Source organism: Felis catus, chromosome E1, assembly GCF_018350175.1.
Source record: "Felis catus isolate Fca126 chromosome E1, F.catus_Fca126_mat1.0, whole genome shotgun sequence".
In the NCBI taxonomy this organism is placed as follows: domain Eukaryota; kingdom Metazoa; phylum Chordata; class Mammalia; order Carnivora; family Felidae; genus Felis; species Felis catus.
In genome coordinates, this window is record NC_058381.1 from 17,313,251 (window position 1) to 17,336,405 (window position 23,155).

Consider the following 23,155-nt stretch of genomic DNA (forward strand, 5'->3'; position numbering starts at 1 on the left):
ATTTCTTACCCATCCCTCATCCCCCCCCCCCCCCCCCAGTTGCCAGTTACTGAACCGATGAAGGGCCTGCAATCTATCCCCTGCCATGGCCCCATCGTAGGATGACAGGCATCCTTCTCGCAAGGCATCCGAGTGCGTCTTTTTCCCGAGTTTGGGGCTGTTGCTTCTGGGGAGGTCTTTTTCAGGGAGCGGTGTTGAGGATTTCTTCTATCTGAAGCCAGGCTCCTGGGGAACCCTATGCTCCTGGTGGGGGCGGGGGCGGGATAGGGACCGCACGCTGATGCAGGCAAGGGAACGAGCCCCTTGCAGCAAACCAGCTGTTGGGCGGGACGCCGGCCCAGCCCTCGCTGGCGCTGAGCCGGACCCCCGCCCAACTGGGCTCTCGCGCAGTTGAGGGTGTCCGCGGGGCCGAGACGAACACACAGGTCAGAGAGCGCGGCCGAGCCTCGGGAGGGAGGCGCGGCTGGTGGCTCCGGCTGCAGCCGCCCCGCGGGAACGGGAGAGCCCGCGCCCCGAGCTGTGGTTTATGCACTTCTCCCTTTTGCTACTTCTCAACTGCGGCCCCTGAGGGCGCAGCGACTCAGAGTCTACCCTCGCAGCTACACACCAAGCGGGGCAGAGGGGAGGGGTCGGCGCGGACTCTGATGCTCATCCCCGAGTCCGGATCCTCGGTCTCCGAGTCTCCCCACTGCCTGCCGACAACACCCCACTCCTCGGCTCGCTGCCCTCCCCACTCCCTTCCGGCCCTCTGGCGCGTCCTCACTCCCTTTTTGTGGCCTGGGCTCCTTTCACCCTCTGCTTCAGCTTGTCGCAATCGCTGTACAAAGGGCCAGGGGCGGGAGTGGGGGGCGGGCGAGGGGAGCCGGGCCCGAACTGGCTGCCTCTGCGGGGCCACGGCCAATCCGGAGCGTCCACCCCCCACCTCCGCGCAGGAGAGCCTGGGGCAGCTGCCCGCCGCCGGGCGGAGCCGCGGGCAGAGCGGGGAGCTCGCCGAGGGGACGGCCCCGCTGCCTTCCACCCGCCGCCCGCTATCCGCCGGGGGCTCTCCCGCCTTGCCATGCCGCCGTGGGGCGCCGCCCTCGCCCTGCTTCTGGCCGCGCTCGCCCTGCTCGGCCTGCTCGCCCCGCGGCTGCGGCGCGCCGTCGGAGCGAGGACTCTGCCCGGGCCTCGCGGCCGGGACCACGAGGAGGAGGTGGACGGCAGAGGCGCCGCGGACGAGTTCAGCGACGGGCGTGAGCCGCTGCCCGGAGGGTGCAGGCTCATCTGTAAGCCGTCGGCGCTGGCCCAGTGCCTGCTGAGCGCCTTACGACATTCAGCAGCTCTGGAGCCGCGCCCGCGTTCCTGGCTCTCCGGGCCCCACCTGCAGACCCTCTGCCACTTTGTGCTGCCGGTGGGGCCGGGGCCTGAGCTGGCCCGAGAGTACCTGCAGTTGGCGGACGACGGGCTGGTGGCCCTAGACTGGGTCGTGGGACCTTGCCCCCGGGGTCGGCGGGTCACCAACGCCGGGGGCCTTCCCGCGGTGCTGCTGGTGATCCCCAATGCATGGGGGCGCCTCACTCGCAACGTGCTCGGCCTCTGCCTGCTCGCCCTGGAGCGCGGCTACTACCCGGTCATCTTCCACCGCCGCGGCCACCACGGCTGCCCGCTGGTCAGTCCCCGGCTGCAGCCTTTCGGGGACCCGTCCGACCTCAAGGAGGCGGTCACTTACATCCGCTTCCGACACCCGGCGGCCCCTCTGTTCGCGGTGAGCGAGGGCTCAGGCTCAGCGCTCCTGCTCTCCTACCTGGGCGAGTGCGGCTCCTCCAGCTATGTGACCGGCGCCGCCTGCATCTCGCCGGTGCTACGCTGCCGCGAGTGGTTTGAGGCCGGCCTGCCCTGGCCCTACGAGCGGGGCTTTCTGCTCCACCAGAAGATCACCCTCAGCAGGTGGGTAACGGAGGCCCCAGCCGGGCAAGGGGGCAATAGAGGTCTTAGGCTGACCAAGAAACATCTCTGCCTAGTATTGAATCAAATAGGTTTAGGGCAGTTTGAGCAAAGTTCTCCTCACACAATTTCTGAAGCTGTCCTAACCCTCTGATCTACGCAGAACCAGGGAAGCAGGTTTAAAAGCCATAGATGGGCTCGCATCGTTATGCTAAACTAGGGACTCCTGGCCTGGAGCGCGTGGCCTCACCTCAGCCCCAGCGTGTCCTAGCAACCTGATCACCTGCCCCACCTGTAGCAGAGGCAGCACCTGACATTTACCACTTAATTCACACAGTTTGTCAAATCAGCAAAGAGGCCTCTGGAAGCAATTACAAATGATTATCCAGAATGTTTCCTTCCAGTGTCTGAGACTGGAGGTGATAGGAATCAGAAATTTGGTGTTACGTGATTTTTAACATTCTTTGGACTTGACAAATGTTTTGCATATTCCTAGGTATATTGAATCCCAAAATTTAAAGAATATGTCAACATAGTTTTTAAAAAAAAAAGTCTCCAAAAGGAGAGCAATCTACCATTATTGTGACAGGTGAGACTTTGGCACTGAGAAGGCCTATCGATGTTCCCAAAGCAAATAACCACATCTCAGCATGCACCGTTGCTTTCCTAGGAAATGGCAAAATGAGATCAGAGACATTATAGCAGAAAGTGTGGTGTGCAGAAAGACCTGGGATGTGCAGTCAGAACCACTCGGGTTCAAATCCTAGCACTGGGTAGGTGCTCAAAAAGTGGTGGCAATTGTGATTTCTCTTTCCTCTTTTTTTTTTCTTAATTTTTATTAGTTTAAAAATTTTTTTTAACGTTTTTATTTATTTTTGAGAGAGAAAGAGAGAGAGAAAACGAGCAGGGAAGGGGCAGAGAGAGAGAGGGAGACCCAGAATCCCAAGTGGGCTCCAGCCTCTGAGTTGTCAGCACAGAGCCCAGCACGGGGCTTGAACTCATGAACCTCGACATCATGACCTGAGCTGAAGTCGGACATTCAACCCACTGAACCACGCAGGCACCCCTAAATAGATTTTTTAAATGTTTATTTTTTAAAAATTTTTTTTTTAATGTTTATTTATTTTTGAGACAGAGACAGAGCATGAACGGGGGAGGGGCAGAGAGAGAGGGAGACACAGAATCGGAAGCAGGGTCCAGGCTCTGAGCCATTAGCCCAGAGCCCGACGTGGGGCTCGAACTCACAGACCGTGAGATCGTGACCTGAGCTGAAGTCGGAGGCTTAACCAACTGAGCCACCCAGGCGCCCCTAAATGTTTATTTTTGAGAGAGAGAGAGAAAGCACAACCAGGGGAGGGGCAGAAATATATGTGTGTGGGGGGAAACAGAGGTTCTGAAGCAGGCTCTGTGAGCTTACAGCAGAGAGCCCAATGCAGGGCTCGAATTTGCTGCAGTCAAATACTTAACCAACTGAGCCACCCAGGTGCCCCCTCTTTCTTTCCTTGCCCCATTTTGTTGTGAGAAGGCCAATCCCTGAGCTCCACAATGGCCCAATGCTGTCATGGCAACCCAGAACTTGTGAGGAGTCCAAGGGTAAGGTGTTCTTATATGGCTTAATTGCCAGTTTCCATCCCCAAATGACCACCACCAGTGCCGACTCTGGGCACCAGCTGGAGTAAGGTGAGAGGAGTGGAGAGGAAGTCTGGGCCTTTAGGATCTGCCCTGCCCATGGAAATTTGGGATTGAAAAAAAGGGCAAACCTTTTTGAATGTTTGTAGGAGACACACATCCAAATTCAACTGGCTTAAGTTTGGACTGAACCACCCAAAAGACTGAGCTGCCTGTCCTGGCCCCCTTGTCAGGGTGCTGGGCTGTCTCCATGGGGGTGGAAACAGCAAAAATGTCCCTCTTCCCCAGAACAGTAGCTCTCAGGCTCCCTTGTGGGAGCTTACCCTGTAAAGTGATGATACTCCCAGCCACTTCCTCTGCTGCCGGGCCCTCTCTAGGAATACCTGCATCACTGCTCAAGGTCACACTTATTTGCCATTATCTGGGCACCATATTAGGCTTTTTTTTTTTTTAGGTTTATTTATTTTTGAGGGGAATGGGGTGGAGAGAGGAAGAGACAGAATCCTAAGCTTGAGGCGGGGCTCAAACTCACGTGAGATCATGACCTGAGCCCAGATCAAGAGTCTGACTCTCAACAGACTGAGCTACCCAGGCACCCCCAGCATATTAGCTTTAAAAAAAAAAAAAAAAGGCTAATATAACCTAAAGTAAAATGTTAACGATGGGGGATGTCACCTGCTGGTTTGGATAGTCTGAGCCAGGGAGCTCTAGCAGGGGTTCAGGAGGTGAGAATTCAAAGCAAGTTCCCTACAGAGGATCAGAAGTTGTGATCAGGAGGAGAGCTGTCACACTATGGATCATCGGCTGTAAAGTCACTTGCTGACCCAGGGCTGGGCAGGTAACGTCAAGAGTGGCAGGCCTGGTAGGAACTGTGACACAGGAAAAAGGGAAGAGATGCACTGCTTGTTGCCCTGAGGAATGCCAGCCCACGTTGCCAGACCTTTCCAACTCCCTCGAGAACCCAAGTAGCTGCCTTTTATGTACAACCTCCTGGTTTTAAACAATGACGAGGCACCTGGCTTGGTCAGTCGGCAGAGCACGTGACTCTTGATCTCGGGGTTGTAAAGTTTGAGCCCCACATTGGGGTGTAGAGTTTACTTAAAAAAATAAAATCTTTAGGGGTGCCTGGCTGGCTCAGTTGGAAGAGCACGGGAGTCTTCATCTCAGGGTCATGAGTTCAAACCCCACTCGTATAGTGGGTGTAGAGATTACTTAAATAAAACTTTAAAGAAAAAAAATAAAATCTTTAAATGATGACAATGAAGTGCAAGTTTTAAAAAATATTATATGGCCAAAGAAGGTTTCTGTGGCCAGAATCTGGCCTGTGAACTAACCCCCCCCCACCCCGCCTCCCCATTACTTCTGCTATCAATTTGTTTTCTCATTCTTCCCTCTCCTTCCTACCTTCCCCGTTCACCTTCTTGCTGCCAGGTACGCCTCGGCCCTGCAGGACACAGTGGACACCCACAAACTGTTCAGGAGCCGCTCCCTGAGAGAGTTTGAGGAGACCCTCTTCTGCCACACCAAGAGTTTCCCCATCAGCTGGGACACCTATTGGGACCACAACGACCCCCTCCGGGATGTGGACGAGGCCGCCGTGCCCGTGTTGTGTATCTGTAGTGCTGATGACCCCGTGTGTGGGCCCCCAGACCACTTTCTGCCCACCGAACTCTTTCACAGCAACCCCTACTTCTTCCTCCTGCTCAGTCACCACGGAGGCCACTGTGGCTTCCTGCGCCAGGAGCCCTTGCCAGCCTGGAGCCATGAGGTCATCTTGGAGTACTTCCGGGCCTTGACTGAGTTCTTCCGAACGGAAGAGAGGATGAAGGGGCTGAGCAGGCGCCGAGCTTCATTCCTAGGGGGCCGCCGTCGCTGGGGAACCCTGCAGAAGCGGGAGGTCTCTCCCTCTTCCCATCTGGAGGAGATCTTTAGCTGGAAGCGATCGTACACAAGGTGAGACCTGGCCCAGGAACGTCCCTAGTCCTGCACAGAAGAGCAGGGCTGGGCACGCCAGAGTCCTGAAAAGGTAGTGAGGACTGAAGGCGGCAGGCGGTCCCAGCTCTTGATCACTGATTCAGCCCCTTCTCTCTTGAACTGCTCCGTGGGAAGAGATGGGACTTCCAGCAAGCTGGTGCTCACTTTACCCGGAGAACACTCCCGCCCCAGGCTTTGCTCAACACATCCTGGCTCTTCCTGGTCAGCAGCTGGGCTGTCACTGTCACTGTCTCCTGTCATCAACCTCCTAAACCAAAGAATAGCACCATTTAAGCCATGGATTCAGGAGAAAATACTCTCTCACTCAAAAGGACTACAGAGAAAATGGGTTTATGTATGTCATCAGGGAGCTGTGTCCCACATAAATAATCGGCTCTGTGACCCTGATTCTTGATCTGGAGCCACTCACTGCAGTGAGGACAGGATGTTTGTGTCTTAGTCCCACTTCCCTCATTCGGTTCTGTGGTTGTGGCTCTCTGCTGACTTCATGCTGTGGCAGCTGTGGAAGCTCCTAGAGCGGTGTGGCTGCGTCAGTCTTGCGTGAGTGTGAGAAAGGCGGCAGAGGCAGTGAATGCTTGCTGAGGCTGGGGTGGTGAGGTTAAGTTATGGAGTGAATGTGTCTGTGCCTGGAAGACTGAGGTCCTGTCTTCTGGACTAGTTCTGCAAATCTTGGTTGGGCAGATCTGGGGCTTCAGGCGAGGACCTCAAGCCTAGAGAGATCGATGATTCTAGGAAGAGGAAGTCCTCACACACAGTCTGCCAGACCATGGTTCAAAGAGCCAGACACTTAGGTACTCTAGCTGCTCCCTCCAGTACCGTTCCTGGGGGTTATTCCGGAAAACCTTAGCCAGAGCTACTTTTCTTCTGCCACGTGGGCTTTCTCTAAGTGGCAAAAAGTATAAATCTTGTATCTTTGGTATTTTCTGGTTAGTTGCCCTCTTTTCTGACCCTACTACTAGTCTCTTCCTCTCCAGAGCCTGGAGAGACACCTGGGGCCAGGGAAAGCAAAAGTTCCAAGAGGTTGGCTGGTGCTGACCCAGTGATTTATGAATATTTCCCATTACCAAGTTTTTCTGGTCAATTTATTCAAAAGGCCATCCATGTAGATGTGGAAAAAACTTCCTCCTGGATCTGGCTACTCAGTGACTGGTTTTATGGTGTTTGGTTTCATGAGGAATAATGCTGAAGATCAGAGTAAACTAAAGCATCGTACAGATTGATCCGCACATCCTGGTTTGGATTAGGCCATTAAACAATAGGGCAGGCATCTAGTTCTATGTGTTGCTAAGAGCTTTGCCCTGAAGTTTTATTTTGTCATCAAGAAAGAAGACACCTGCTTTGACCCGAAGCTCCGTCCTGGCCTCACAAACAGCAAAGCAATTTTAAAGAGGAGAGATGTTTAAGGCTTGATATGAGGAATTCCTGGGGCCGTAATTTTCAGGTTTAGATGATCTTAGTCCAGCCTTCTTCTTCTAGATCAAATAGGAAGAAACTCTGAACTATCCAAGAATCTCACCCGAAATGCAGACAACACTCAATTGTATCGAAAGCACATTATCCTGTCATGAAAAAATGTCTTCCCTTCTTTCTCATTTCTTGCTCCTCCTCCTCCACATTCCTCATCTAACATTCTTTCACCATTTTTGAGCAGGAGAAATAGCAAGGAACTGAAATCTAAAGGAGCCGTCCTACTGCTGGTTATCAGCCTCGGCACAGGGCTTGCTGAGCAAGAATTACTGACATCTGGCCACCCCTCTCCCCCAGCATCTGGTATAGTGGGGATTTCAATTAGTCAGGGTCCTGCAGTCCCACATGCAGGACCTAGGATCATTCAGAACTGCCTGCAAAATGGGAAGCAGCCCAGTGGTTTTTAAGCCCACGGCTTCCAGAGCCCCCAAGGGCTGAACTCTGGATTGTTTCTGATATCTGGTATCTGGCCATGGGACTCTGGTTCTTTAAGATAATAGCTTTTGGAGAAATTGTAGTTCGTTTTCTTTTCCTTTATTATAAGAAAGTAAGTTTGTGGGGGTGGGGTGCATGTACATACATATAAAAATTTCCTTTCAGTTGTAGCCCAGGCTTCACTAATTCCCTTCGACCCAGGGCCCTAATACCTAAACCCTAAGGTATTTCTCCTCCGTGTCCCTTGCGCCCCACGTGCTTATAACCTATCTCAGGAAGCTACTTCTTTCTCATCTTCCCATCACTGCTTTTTCAGCTCATTTTGCCAAGAATGTGCAGCCCCTATCGGGGCAGGTTTGGGTGACCCTGTCCTTCAGTGTAACAATGAAGGGATCGCCCATATTGGCTCTGCTTTGGTTAATAGCTAATTACATGAAACCAGCCAGAAGAACCCCAGAGAGAATATGTGATCCTTGAACAAAATACCAAGTTATGAGGTTGAGGAAGGAAAAACCAAACAACAAAACAAAACTAGCCTCAGAGAGGGCACCAGAACAAAAACAAAAACAAACAAAAAAAACCTGAGACAACCCAAGGAAGTACCTCTGAGTTGGGAGTTTTCCAGGTCTCAAGTCTTACATGATCCTCTCAGGCCCTCATTCACTTGCTTGCCTTCTTTTTGGTCTCTTCATTATTTATTAACACCTTCAAATGGTAAGAGAAAACAAAGAAACAAAAAATTCCCCCAAACCCCATGGCTTAAAGGAGGCACGATCTCAGAAGTAGACTGAGTCCTCTGTCTCCTCACATTGGATCAGAGTACCAGGAAGCAAACGTTGCCTCGGAAGGTTGAGTTCTCAGTAGCGAGTTACGATCTCTGACACCTAAGACTGTGCTAGCTAGAACTTGATTCTCTTAAAGAGTTAGTATTTTATGTATTTATACGTAGGTGTCTAGGGGGGCTTGGCCAGAGACAGTATGAAAAACAAAGCACCAAATCCTCACTTTGAGGAGATATCACCTCTGTTTTGGGTGAAGGTATCCTTTCTAAGATTTGAGTACTGTTAGAAAAAGTCATGACACAGGAAGTATCATTTTGGCCTTATATATAACCTCAAAATTACCCCAGAGTCAGGATCGCCTCTGTACTTACTTTCCACCCAGACCACAAGAGCCTTTTTCAGTCAACCACCCTTAGTAATGCCAAGGTATCTTCCTTTAGAAATGAACTTTAGCCTGCATTCTTCTCTCTGCTTAAACAAGCAGACACAATTGGCCACTTTGGTAAGACTTGGTAACAATGCCAATGAGTTATTTGTGATTCTATAGTCAAGCCACAATGGATGGCATAAGAAACCTTCCCTAGTTATCACAGTTTTTGAGACAAGATTGACAAGTTATATGTAGGGAGTGCCTGGAGATGGAATGAATGCCTCAGGAAGCAGCAAGTCCCACGAAACTGGTGGGACATGCAAGCTGGACTGCCATTTGGCACACATCAGAGAGGGGAAATGTGCTGAGAAATAAGGGGGGGGCTAAATTAGTTTTTTTTTCTTTTAATGTTTATTTATTTTGAGATAGAGACAACAAGCAGGGGAGGGGTAGAGAGAAACTCCCAAGCAGGCTCTGTGCTGACAGCAGAATATGTGAGATCTCTAAAACGTGAGATCATGACCTTAGTCGAAATCAAGAGTTGGATGCTTAAATGACTGGGCCACCCAGGTGACCCACTTTTTTTTTTTTTTTTAAAGTAAGCCCTACACCCAATGTGGGACTTGAACTCACAGCCCCAAGATCAAGAGTTGCCTGCTCTACCGACTTTGCCCCAAGCCAGCCAGGTGGCCCAAGGGTGGTCTAGATTAAAGTCTCTTCTCATCTGAGAGGTGGTGAATTGAAATAATGGTAATGAGCTCGGTGAGTTGCAAAGACTTTTGGTTGGTTGGAATCAAGATCACAGACCTGTTCCAGATTCTGGGAATTGGAAAAGGACATAAAGATTTTAATGAAAATAACCTTGCCAAGGGACACCTGGCTGGCTCTGTTGGTGGAGCATGTAACTCTTGATCTCAGGGTTGTGAATTTGAGCCCCACGTTGGGTGTAAAGATTACTTATAAATAAAATCTTAAAAAAATAATAACCTTGCCCAAGTGACCAAGGATGTTTTTCAGATACCCAACAATTATACTCTAAAGTATCCGGGAAGCACTAAGAGTTTGAAAGAAAAATGGAATTTCATTAAAAGAAACACAAGACACTAACACATCAAAAATAAATGTCTCTAACCCCTCCGTGTCCAGCCTTCCTGTGTAATGACGTAATACCCTAGTACTTATCACCATTGTGGCCGAACAAAAACTTCTAACTTGTTTGCGTCTGAATAATAAATTGCAGTCTCCCTGCAACAATGGAATGTCATTATTTTTTCAATCTCCAGAAACAAAGGCTCTGTTTGTCTTCTGAAGTCCTGTGTGTACTGAGCCATGCCTGCTTACCCACCTGCAGAGTTAACAGAGCCTCGCTGCACATTCTGTTTGCTGGTGGTTGCTTCACTTCTGTACATCTAGCTTTGTGTTCTCAGGCACATCCAGTGGCAGCTCTGTTTAATCAAAAACCAGGCCTCCTGCTCTGGGCTAATAATTTCCCAGCAAACTCAAAATTCCCCAATCAATGATACCTACAAAGAGATATTTTCCAGTGAGCAATTAGTTAACTTGGAATAGAGTACTGAAGAGGTAGCTTGGAGATGTGGGTTCTATTTTCTACTTTATCTGTGACTCATAGGACTTTGGGAAAGTTATTTTACAAGTTGTTCCACATAAAGAGATTGAGACTGTAAATAGGCCTTAATTCAGAAGGTCTGTTGGGATAGAATAAAATAATAAAAGTAGGTAGGTCCCCTTGTCCAAGTCTACTTAGTTTGTCAACCAGAGCTCAAAGACTTCTAGGATGAGGTGGCATTTGCCTTCAGACGGAATGTGTTCTCCAGTTCTTACAAGGCCAAGAAGTTCCAGTTATTAATTTCATGGTAAAGCTAGGAAGGCCTGCATGAGCTGGGTCCTGGGCTGCTCAATTGAGGGCAAACTCTCCCCACCCCCCGCCCAAACGAGTGCACACACACATTCTCTGATAACCATGTTATAGCTAACAGGTTGCACATTGGTTCATTTGTTCCAGCCCAAAACTGTTTTCCTAGTTCTTATAAATGGTCAGAAAAGATGTGGCTTTAAGATCTCATCATTACTGGTTATGGGGCTAAAGCCCAGACCCCAAATCAGTGCTGTTTATGCCATACTTTGTCTTTTCTAGTCTATCACTGGCTGAGATGACAGTAAATAATGCCCATTTTAGACTTCATAAAGCATGGTAACGAAAGGGGAAATAATTCGTCTTCAGAGCTGCTTAGTGCACAGCTCTGCGGGGAAACCACACACGTTAATCTATAAATGGCACCCGTAAGGTTGTTTATTGCATAGCCTGCACAGCCTCAACACCCTCAACGCCCTCAGCAACTCTGTTTTCCTCTACCATTAAGAACAAGTATCTGCAGCTATAGTAGCAATTAAAGTCACTAATTGGCCACGACACATACAGAGACCCTCATTTTCCAGCTGTCATCTCTGAGATGCAAGTGATAGCCTTAGCTTATCGCCACTGTGGCTGTGGAGCTAGCCAAACGCTATGGCAAATTTTTATTTATGTTCAAAATTCTTTTACAGTCAGGATAGGTTTTGACAGCTAAAGCATAGCTTAGAGCATCTTTGATGTGTTTAGACAATGACAAATTAGACATTTGGGTTGTTGACAGGGGATATATAAGCTACAAGTTTTACAGTACTCTCTTTCCACTACAGTTTGAAGAGCCCAAATGTGGGGAGAATGAAGAAATTTTTTTTCCTTAATGTTTTTTAATGTTTATTTTTGACAGAGTGTGAGTGGGGAAGGGAGAGAGAGGGAGACACAGAAACTAAAGCAGGCTCCAGGCTCTGAGCTGTCCGCACAGACCCTGATGCAGAGCTTGCACTCAAGGACTGCGAGATCATGACCTGGGCTGAAGTCGGACATTTAACCGACTGAGCCACCCAGGCACCCTAGAAATCTTGTTTCTTAAACCTTTTTTGAGTTCCTCCAAATTCTAAGTAGGAGGTTGGAAATGCTGGCCATAAGAGATCTGGGATCTAATCTTGGATCTCCTGCATAATTACACTACATAAAATGTTAATGTAGAAATAGCTCAGTATCAACACACTAGAAGTTAAAAAGCTGTGTTAAAAAGTTAAAAGTACTTTTCAGACAGTATTCTCTTCAATAAAGCAGGTAACAATTCTACTTTTTAAAATGACACTTAAAAGTTTCTAGTTAGGGGCACCTGGGTGGCTCAGAGGGTTAAGCGTCTCTTGGTTTCAGCTCAGGTCATGATCTCACGGTTTGTGGGTTCAAGCCTCGTGTCAGGCTCTGCACTGTCAGCGCAGAGTCTGCTTGGGATGCTCTCTCTTTCCTTCTCTCTGCACCTCCCCTGCTCACTCACTCTCTCTCAAAATAAACATTAAAAAAAATGTTTTCTAACTAAAAGACATGAAACTCCCTCTCCCCAAATTAGCCTCTGGCAAAAATAGTCACTTTAACAGTGTTTTAAGCAATGGGGCTAGATTAGAAATTTGTCCCAAACAGGGGCAGAAAATATGAATTTTCAAATTAGGCAAGGTAAAATCACCCAAATGACCTTTTGAAGTTCTGTACAAGGTCCATGAACCACATACATTCATGTGTCTGTGTGTGGTGGGAGGAGCTGCAGTTACACAGACTAGAACATGGGTCTGTATAAAACCGCAGAACCTGCACCGAACCATCAGAACCTAAATGAGGACCACCTCACACCCACAACACAATCAGCGACTTCATTCTCTGGGCAAAGAGAATCTGAGGCCATTAGACTGGAGGGTTTATGTCTGTATCAGGGAGTTCACTCTTCCCTGTATCTTACACATTTTTGTAATAGCCCCAACATCTAGCACTGTGCCTGAGATTAACAGTCACTTAATTGAAATATACTTGATCTTTTGGAAATAAAATTACTTTAAAAAACTAAGCAGACACTCTGTGTACTAAAATTACTTTATTACAGTTGATTTTTTTTTAAACATTTCCTTTGCTATGATACAAAGGATACTTACAAACAAAATATTACATATGACCTTGTTTTCGCTCTTATGTTCTGACAACTTGGTAACAGCTTTAAATGCACAATCTATACAATTAATACAGGTTATATATGAACTATAAGGTATGTTGAACCAGAAGAATACTGACAATATACTGTACAATAAGCCTTACCAGTTAGTGCTGCGGACCATTTCTACCAAAAGGAAAATGCACATCTGTACAGTCACCTTTACCAGCTGGTGCTGACAGTGAGGGAGAGGCTTCTTCCCCATTGCAACCCTTGATAAGCCTCCACTGTGGGCATCTGTTTGGTCCGAAAATTGAGAGGACTGTGTATATTAAAATTAGTCATCAGTAAAGTGGCAGAACATCACTTTCAACATGATAATCTCTCACCAAAAAATCAGTCCTAGTTTTAAAAGACCACAAGTCCTTTGTCTACCGCGAAAACCCTACAGGCTCAAGGGCTTTGGGAGATGAGAAGATGAAGGCTGCCAAAAAAGGAGGCAAGAAACCAAGCCAAAATCTAGGTCTTGCAAAATCATCATTTTTCCCTTCACCAAAGGGAAGTAGAAATGTACAAATTCATTGATGAACCTCAATGATAACATATCAGTTAGCTGATAACCCTCATTTTATCTGGACCCCTGACTTGTGGGAATAACGGAAAGAGATCGTGAATAATATAAACCACTTTTAGAAAAGAACTTCTTGCTTAGTTAACATATTCCCTTTAGCCACCAGAGCTGGTCCTGGGCCATTACAGGTGTGCATTCATCTCTCAATGGTCTACTCGGAAATGATAAGGTTACAGCTTTTTTTCTTTTCTTTTTTCTTTTTTAAATAAAAAAGCAATTGACTGAAGCATTTTTCTTTTTCTTTTTTTTCTTTTTTTAGGTAAATAGCAAAAATAAAAATAAAAACCAACCCTGGCATTTGCACAAATGATGCAAATGGAGCGATGTGGCCTGTAAGGTAAGGGGTTAGTAGAAAGGAAGAGAGAAGTGAAGGAAATTCAGAGAAAACGATGTATTTTAACTTTTCTTAAAAATTTCTACAATACATGTGCAAAAAAATCATGCTGGTTGAGGAAAACAAAGGGAAATGAGTATATAAAACTAAAAACATAAATAATATGTTTGGATGACTGGTGAAAGCAGAAACCAACCTGGGTTACCAAAAGGATTATACATTCAAGATGCTCTTAAACCCAGTGGGATAACTTATGTTAAAACTGTGTTAATAGTTACGTTAAAAATCTCAAGTTTGTTTTTAAATCTTCACAATACAAGCAAAGCTGTTTTAAAATATACACTATACATATTTCTCAAAGTCTCTCCAACCTCATTAATGCGCATTAGGCTTTTTCATACACTAAAACAAGGGGGGTTCTGAAAGCTAGGTTGCTCAGAGTAACCCATCCATTATTTAAATGTTCGTTTTAAGTTTTAAATGGGTTAAAAATTTTAGCAGACTTACATAAATAGGATTTAGCAACACAAGTGTTAATTTAAAAAACTCTAAAGCATTTACAAATTATCTGGTTGGAACAGTCTGGGAAAGGTATGTGCACTATTACTTTAAAATGTTATTTACATCAGACCATTGCTTTTGTAAAAATTTCTCTAAAAGATAAAAAACAAAACTCAATAAATTTGGAGCATTAACCTATTCTAACCTAGCACAGAAGGATCATAAAAGGAAAGGTAAAATACGAAGAAAATTATCTTCTAATAGAAACCCCACATATCCTCTCCACTTGGATTTTGCCCTATGAAACCACCTGCAACTCCTACTAGGCTCATATATCAAGTGTCAAGATAATGTGGTAAAATATCTTGTCAGATAAATTACTGGCCTCAAGTGGACTTTTTAAAAAAATTCTTCCACCTTGTGTCTCTGGCTTGGATTATTTTAGGACACATACATGTAATTAATTGGAGGGGCACTCTAAGTAGGCACAATTCCCATTTAATGTGGAAGAAAATGTGTAACACATAAAATGTTAGGGAGAAGGGTGGTGGTTTCTTTGATATTATGAAATGCAAGGAAGCACATTTGGAATGGGCACCAAAAAAGAGCTATCTGGCAACACACCAGGGGCAGCCAACATCTTAATAAACTAAATATAGTTGTCTATGACAACAAGGGGGTTAGAAGGGTCCAGGACACCCCTCTCCCACTGTTTGATATGTGCCAAATAGTCACATGGACCAGCCAGAATCTGAAAACATTAAGCAGTTACATCTTTTTAAATCACGTAATTCACTCCATGACCATGTGCAACTTATAGTAACGATAATGTTCATGCTGAGGCAATGTACTTGAGGGCTCAGAAAAAGCAAAATGTGCCACTGAGAGAAACCTGTTCCCATACAACTGGTTTTCATGCTTTCAAGTGGCCCTAATACACCTTTGAAGCTAAGCCAAGCCATGCAAAAGCAAAGAGTACACACTTTTCATTAACATTGGTATCTCATTTTGCTAAACTCCACTGACCTCAGAGTTGCCACTGAAACATATCAGTACTGAATGCATACAAACGACGGTTCACGGGTTTTTTAAAATGCATTTCCCTCGTCTATATTTACCAGCCTGTAATACCTTAGGCTACAAGGCATTTCAGAGAAAGGTTTAGTGGGGATAATGACAAAGGAACATATGCAATTCTGGAAATAGAAAAATACTCCAGAAATGGGATCAATGTGCCAGCAATTCACATAGTTCATTTCACTGAAAGTTCAGCTACAGAGCCCAATAAACAGTTCCAAGCCATAATGTTATCACCTGCATAATTTACATAAACATTAAAACTCTTGCACTTTATAGACAAAACACACGTCTGTAAACATGGCCACTGGGGGAGGGAGGCTCCCTACCTCATTCATGATCGAAAACATGTAATCATTATATTAAATAAAATGACTTTGCTTCAAAAGATGTAAAACCTGACCAATTAAGCTTCACTTTCCCCTGTTCAACAACAGTTAAGCATTAATTCTAAAAATGTCACCTAGGATGGTTTCAGGATTAGATGCTAGGACCACAACTGGCAATGACAGCAACTCCTCTCTAGCTGGCACAGACTTATAAACTTTAGTACAAAAACAAAAAAATACAGAAACTAGGTCAATTTGTTAGCTACATATTTACAGATAATTACATGATTTTTCACTCATAATTGCTAAAAACTATGAGTGAAAAGGAAACTGTGCAGGCTGAATTACCCGTACTTTGGGGGGGGGGGGGGAGGGCTCCTTGGGCATCAAGACACCCTTTTCATTCATTCAGAAATCTCATCTTCTCTCCACTTTTCCATGGCAAACTACCTACAGATGTCCAGGTTGGTATATCCAGTGGGCATCCTGTTTCAGAGAGGATTCACTTTTTTCTACATTAAAGAAGAATTTATTGTATATTTAAAATCAAAAAATAAACCCGACACAGACAGACACATACATACACGCAAAATAATCTCTCCGCAACTTCAAAAAGTTAGGATTGCTGGGAAACAGTTAACAGTGATGGTGACATAGTAAATGGCTCCCCAGTTTTAATTCTCCGCCTGTATTTTCTTTAAAGATATCTATTTTTGGGTGGGTGGGAGGGAAGTGCAAGTTTAAGAAACCCACAAGAGGCAGATAAGGTGCATATTAATTTATATTTCTTGTAATCTGAAGACTGTCATTAGGCCAAACGGGTTCTCTTCCTTTGTGTGAGTGAAATTTTGGAAATTTGAATATAAACAAGGGAAAACTTAGTCAACGTGACTTTAAAGGGGGCTACCGGAATTCAGCAGAAAAATATAAATGCACAATAACGGAAGAGTTCTCAGCTTCACTTTCTTTTTCTAGACAATGTTTAAATAAAACTTACTTCCTTACAAATTAATAGTCATTTCCAATGCAGACCTATTGTGGTGATTTCATAAAAGTGCAGACAACATAACCACACACACAGCAAGACAGACTTCAATCAGTAGTCCTTGCATACAAGAGGCAAGTCTGCTAAGTGTACAGCACAGCCTTCATCCTTTAGGGAATCTGAGGATGGGAAATTTCCAGTTCTCAACTTAAGAGTAAGTGAGCGCCTTCTCAAAGGCAATGCTACAACCTCAGGGGCACTATCATGTTAGGTGAGGGAAAAGAAGAGAGACTTTGTCTCTCTTTAATAATGATCTGTATTTTGGTAAGCAGCTCAAAGATGACAGCCCAAGTTTTGGCTTTGTTCCTCAGAGAAGGTAGTTTTCTATCTAAGAAACAAGAACCTCTTCTTCCATCATTATAGGATATTCACACTTCTATACCTTAAATATATTATTTTCTGACTTGAATACACACTACACACTTCACATTGTAAGCATGGGACAGAATGCAGGACCATATAAACCTCCCAGGAAAGGGTTGCTGTGTTGGGCCAAATCTGTGCTTGAATAGTAGTGGCTCAGAAGAGCTGGAAGGTGCATGAAGAACTTAACTATTGGCAAGCAAGAAGAGGCAGCTCAAGGGAGAAAGCCCCACACCAATACCATATCCTTCTCTCCCAGTGGCCATTTCCTGTTGATCTCACCGTTTAGGAGAACCTTAGATGCTTTAGCAGTAATTCCTTTCTTGGCTGTTTTGGTCCTTAGCAAAATGTGTAAGTGTTAGTATCAATGGAGTAAAAAGAGCAAGAGGATCAATGGCATCACTACTAAGAAATACACCGAGATCGCGCACATGGAGACTGTGACTTACTGGTTCTTTTCATCATCTTGGCAGAGGAATCACCACCAGTGTTTGTAATTTCCACGGTTCATTTCTCTCTGCACCACTTATCGTTTATTGCATCACAACACAAACTCACAGAGACACTAACTGGCTCCTCCCCTGGCATTATTTTACTGCATTGCAACTTATGGTTCCACATTTACTTAACTTTCTTTCCACCCACACAAGTGCTAAGAAGGGAGTAAAAAAGAAAAGATTGCATCTAATGACCACCTTCTCATAAATATCAACCCAGAATATGCATTCTTAAGAAACACATGCATTCTTGCCTTAACTGAGGACTGAAATAACAAAATAACAGAACCTTAAGCACCCTGATGGAAATGTACAGTATGAATTACATCCATCTATCTATACACACATATAGACACTCATATGTATATACAGTATATACATACAAATGATAATAACTATACCAAAATGTGCATATTTAACACAGTTTTAAAAAGCCAGTAGATCATGGTATAATACAATTTATTTCCACTAGTGAATGGCACAAATGGAGAAATGCAAAGGAGGTGTTTCAAGTACAATAGTCATTTTTTCACAGGTGAAAATAAACAGTATTATTCCAGTGTCCAACACAATGTATTCTATAAAAGTTTAAAATGCCAGACATTTAGTACTTAAAGAAGTAGAAAGTTACTAAAGTCAGCCTTACGGTCTGAGAAAGATACTCATAGAGTTTTCGATTTGGGGATGGGGGGTGAGGAAAAATAGGGAGGAGTGTCAAGGACAGTTTTAGTGTACTGAATGGTCTTGATGTCTAGGTAGCTGAAAATCATAATGACTTTGCTAAAAAGTTCAATTTATCAATAAACCCTTGGCCTTGGGTACCAAGCATATTATACCTGTGGGGTGGTTCAAACGCAGGACTATTCATCTCTAGGCATAGAAAGGACTAAAAGGACTGGCAGCTCTAAATAAAAACAATATAAACACATTTTCCAGCTAACATTCTCTATATCATGAAAATACTTTCAGATCCTATAATTTGGGGTTAGAGCTAACTTTAATAAGAAGAGAAAAAGTATGTGCAAAAGGAAGGACACCCAATTAGGAATAATGTATTTCAAGGTATGAGGTTTTGCATTTTTAAAATGCTAACTTAAAAAATGGGAGAGACAGTGAACACAAGAAACTTTTTACTGCCAAGCTCTGGATACCAGATATAGCATTTACAACGTTCTGATATGCTGGACAAATTTCCCATACTTTTTATTTTCTTAAATACATATATACCAAGTGAACACCAACACTGGGGAGGAGGTAGTATTAATTTGATCAAATGTTGACATTTGTACACTGACTCAGAAAGTGCCTGCTTCTTTCTTTAGGATCTCTCAAAACTTTTCATATTTTCCTGCTACAAGCTTTACTCTTTGATGATTCCTACCATGTATGAGATTCCTCAGAAGTCAGATCACACAAACCAATTAAGTGAAATTATTTTTGCAAACTATAAATATTTTAATTAAATTAACTTAATGGAATAATCCAGGTATAGTCATGACCTACATGTAAAACTGGCTGTCATGCAATTCAGTCAGACAGATACAAAGCCCTACTGGACAGACATGCGGAGTCAGTACTCAATCATGATTTTAAAAGTATATATGAACTCAATAACTCAATTTGACTAAGTCCACAAGTAGACTCTAGCATGTATCACGGGTAGTATTTTGGATTTTAAAGTTTCGTACGCAAAACTGATCTGCTTCCATATTCCACCCCTCCAGTAGTACAGATTGGCCAGACTGAATGATAGTTTTTTGAAATATATAAAATTCCATTACATTTTTGGACATTTAATTAATTCTAAAGAGCTCTCCTATCATTTTCCTCCAAACAGGTATATATCTCAGTTTGTTTGAAACACGGTAATATTTTAATGCCAGAAAAGAGAGATTCAGAAAATCAGAAGCCCCTTTTATTAGATAGGACAAGTGCATGTTATATTCACCTAATAACTAGTGATCGTGAGCATGGTCAAAAGGACAATGTATCATAGTGTTATCTGAAACACTGCCTAAACTGAGTGTGAATTCTACTGTTACCTTGGTTTTTTAAAAATTTACATTAAAATATTAATTTTTCTTCCAGTTACCTTTAAATGAATGCCAGAAACTCCTAAAGGGGAGGCTTCATGGAGATTGGGCTGACATACCTGGGGAACACTTAAATTTGGTTGAGAAAAACCAAGATTTCAACAGTGATAGATTACTGTTTGGTCATCACTCAGGTCTAGGTGTCACTGAGTGAGACTTAGGGAATTCTAACTAGGAGTCCTCTGACCACATGAAAATGAGGACCCAGAGTTAGTAGCAAGGGTTCTTCAAGACAACTGGGGAGGGGGCAGGGCAATAACTTGTAAGAAACTCTGATCTGTCACTGGGAAGGACATTTTTTTTCCTTCAAGTCATACTCATAGCTCCTTAACCACCTTCAACTCAATTTCCACACTGGGTGTGGAATGCCAAGGAACATCTGACTTTTAGCGTTGGGTTGATCCTTCATTGCAAAACATAAAACAAAACAAAACATGCCCCTCTCTGGGGAAAAAAAAAAGTTAGCTTTCATTAAGAGATTCCCTGACCACTATAACTTACTTAACCTTTTTTTTTGTCTTTTTTAATTTGCCAAACTTGATAGTTCCTTTTCAGTAGTACTTTAGCACTGAGGCTAGAGACTTCTGGAAGTGGTGTTTCCTACTGTGTGATGTTAACATGATGCCAAATGGTCACTAAGTCTCAAGGAACTAAAAGTTTGTAAAGTACTGCAGCAACAAAAACAGCCAAAAAAAAAAAAAAAAAAAAAAAAGAGAGAGAGAGAGAGAGAGAGAGAGAGAGAGAGGGAGAAAAGAAAAAAAAAGGACCTGCACATGCAGCAAAATCTACAGTGGTGATGAGGATTAGTCAGCAGCTGGTAAAGTCATTGGCTCAGTGACTCCTGGTTCACTATGGCAACTAAATATTTAAATAATTGGCTATTCTACTTGTAAACAGGAAATCCCATAAGCCAAAAGGGGGAGGATAATCAAATTATGTCTATGTAGTGTAATGAGAATTCCAATGGATGGCAGTTTGCAAACATGGCATCCTTCAAATACCTCTGGCATTTGATTTATATTGGCTATATGTCTGTTTTTGTACAAAGTAAAAGTACTGTTTGGGGTCTTGGGAGTTATAGAGCTTAGCTAGGATGAGATATCACAGTAAAAGCAATAAAACATTAGGATATATAGGCTTCATCTCCTCACTCTGCTGCTGAACATACCCACCACATGAACTTTCAGGGGCCTCTCTCACCTTTCAGTCTCCCCTTTGAAGGCTCACAGGTTTGTTGATGCAATTCCCACACAACTTGTGATCTCCTGAAGCACCTCCATCTCACCATGCCACAAAGAAGGCACAATTGAACGGACAAAACAAAAACAAAAACTGACAAACCTATGCAGCATTCAGAAAAAGAACTAAGTTGTTTTCTACTCTCTGTAAAAGTCAATGCAACCCTTTAGTGTTCGTGAATTTCTACTCTTTTACTCCAAATGAGGCCGAGAAGTCAGACCAATTTAATAAAGAAAATACACTGGTGAGGGGATACAGGTGTGTTTCCATAATCACTTGGCTCAACATATGCTGCCTGCCTGCTGTGAGTGGCTCATAAGAATTTGGGGTGTGGGGAAGGCTTTAGATCTTTTCACAAATTTCTTAGAATACAGTAGCCCCAAAGTGATGACTCACGCCACTATGCTGTATTCTATTTTTGCAGTGTTCAAAAATTACCCCCAATCTAGCCAATTTCTTTTTACATACACACAATTCCCCCTTTCAAAATTTTTCCAGAAGTTAAAGAACAAAACAAAACCCGGCAGCCAAATGCTATGACATCTCAATTAGTAAACACAAAACAGAATGCTTTACAAAAATGAATAAAATATACCATATGCACTCAGCGTCCACACTGTAGTACCCAAGTGAGGAGGCTGCTGTGATGATGTCTGTAGGCAGTTTCTTTTGGCAGACAGCTCCAGCGGAATTGCCACTCTCAATTATTAAGTTATGTATAAGACATGTGTGACCCATTGGATATTTGTGAAGTGACACTCGTGCTTCTGCTCATGCCCTGCTCTGTCCGTCCCCCAGAAGCTGTCCGCCTCAGAGCCTGAGGGCTATTGCGGACTCCCATACTGCTACCTCGGGGTACCCCTTGCATTGGCCCTGAAGGGTGACCCCATGGTTGGGGTCCACCTTGCATTGGATGGCCCCAAGCCTGTGGTGGGCCACCCATGGGATGACCCCAGTGAGGTCCTGGACCCCCAGTAGGATTATGAGACCAACCAGAAGCTCCCGGGTAGCTGTGGCTAAATGCCTCAGGGGAAAGATTGGAAAGGACCATGTTACTAAAACCTAGTCTCATGCTTTCAGAGTCAAAAGCTTCAATTTCTCTGGCTTGGCGCTCCAACAGACTTCTTATTCGTTCTGTGCGTTCATTCTGCAAAGCCAACATCTCTTCCTCAATCTGTTTGGGGTTGGGGAGGAAAGCAAAAAAAAAAAAAGGTGATTTATTTAAAAGAAAATCTATAAATTAAGGAAACAGTAATTACTCAGCTTTGAAGTGAATCATAAAATAGTTCATTCTGGCTATTTTATGGATGTATGTTTAAAGTTAAAAAAATTTTAACATTTATTTATCCTTGAGGGAAAGAGAGAGTGTCAGTGGGGGAGGGGCAGAGAGAGAGGGAGACACAGAATCTGAAGCAGGCTTCAGGCTCCGAGCTGTCAGCACAGAGCCCGATGTGGGGCTTGAACTCACGAGCCGCGAGATCATGACCTGAGCTGAAGTCGGATGCCCAACTGACTGAGCCACCCTAAAGTTTTTTCATTTTTTTTTTGAGAGAGAGTGCAAGCAAGCATGCATGTGAGTGGGGGAGGGACAGAAAGCAAGGGAGAGAGAATCCCAAGCAGTCTCCACGCTGTCAGCACAGAGCCCAATGCAGGGCTCAATCTCATGAGGTCATGGTGAGATCATGACCTGAGCTGAAACCAAGAGTCAGATTTTTAACCAACTGAGACACCCAGATGCCCTGCACATTTAAGAATTTAAAGAGATGTGGGGCACCTGGCTAGTTCAGTTTGAAGAGTATGTGATTCCTGATCTCAGGGTCATGAGTTCCAGACCCACACTGAATGTAGAGATTACTTAAAAATAAATAAATAAAAACTTAAAACAAAATTCTATAAAGAAATTAAAGAAATGTACTCCAGGAATCATGTACAATTTATTTTTTTTAATGTGTAAGATCACGTTCTTTTTTAAAAATTAAATTAGGGGTGCCTGGGTGGTTTAGTCGGATTAAGTGTCTGACTTCAGCTCAGGTAATGACCTTACGGTTCATGGGTTCAGCCTCGTGTTGGGCTCTGTGCTGACAGCTAAGAGACTGGAGCCTGTTGAATGTTGAATAAACATTCAAAAAACATTTTTTAATTAAATTAGATGATTTTATATTTAATATAGTTGATGTTACATTAGTTTCAGGTTAAAATCAAGTTCTTTTTTTTTTTTTAATTTGGTTTTTAATGTTTATTTATTTTTGAGAGAGAGAGACAGAGTGTGAGCAGGGGAGGGGCAGAAAGAGGGAGATATAGAATCCAAAGCAGGCTCCAGGCTCTGACCTGTCAGCACAGAGCCCGATGCAGGCTCAAACTCATGAGCCATGAGATCATGACCTGAGCTAAAGTCAGACACTTAACTGACTGAGCCACCCAGACACCCC

General features: G+C 44.2%; 2 protein-coding genes across 3 annotated transcripts in view; one reads left to right on the top strand and one right to left on the bottom strand.

Moving 5' to 3' along the window:
- The first annotated feature begins 1,057 nt into the window (after window positions 1-1,057).
- ABHD15 (abhydrolase domain containing 15) lies at window positions 1,058-5,934 on the top strand. Its single transcript, XM_023244608.2, has 2 exons — window positions 1,058-1,926; window positions 4,984-5,934. Exons 1-2 carry the CDS (start codon window positions 1,058-1,060, stop codon window positions 5,507-5,509), a joined length of 1,395 nt encoding a protein of 464 aa, XP_023100376.1. The 3' UTR covers window positions 5,510-5,934.
- Window positions 5,935-12,548: 6,614 nt separating this feature from the next.
- The window catches only part of TAOK1 (TAO kinase 1), a 144,882-nt gene continuing 134,275 nt past the window's right edge, over window positions 12,549-23,155 (bottom strand). For both annotated transcript variants that reach the window (XM_003996465.6, XM_045044975.1), the window contains one exon: window positions 12,549-21,900. In XM_003996465.6, coding sequence (XP_003996514.2) covers window positions 21,439-21,900 — 462 coding nt within the window. In that variant the 3' untranslated portion in view covers window positions 12,549-21,438. The remainder of the gene's footprint in view (window positions 21,901-23,155) is intronic.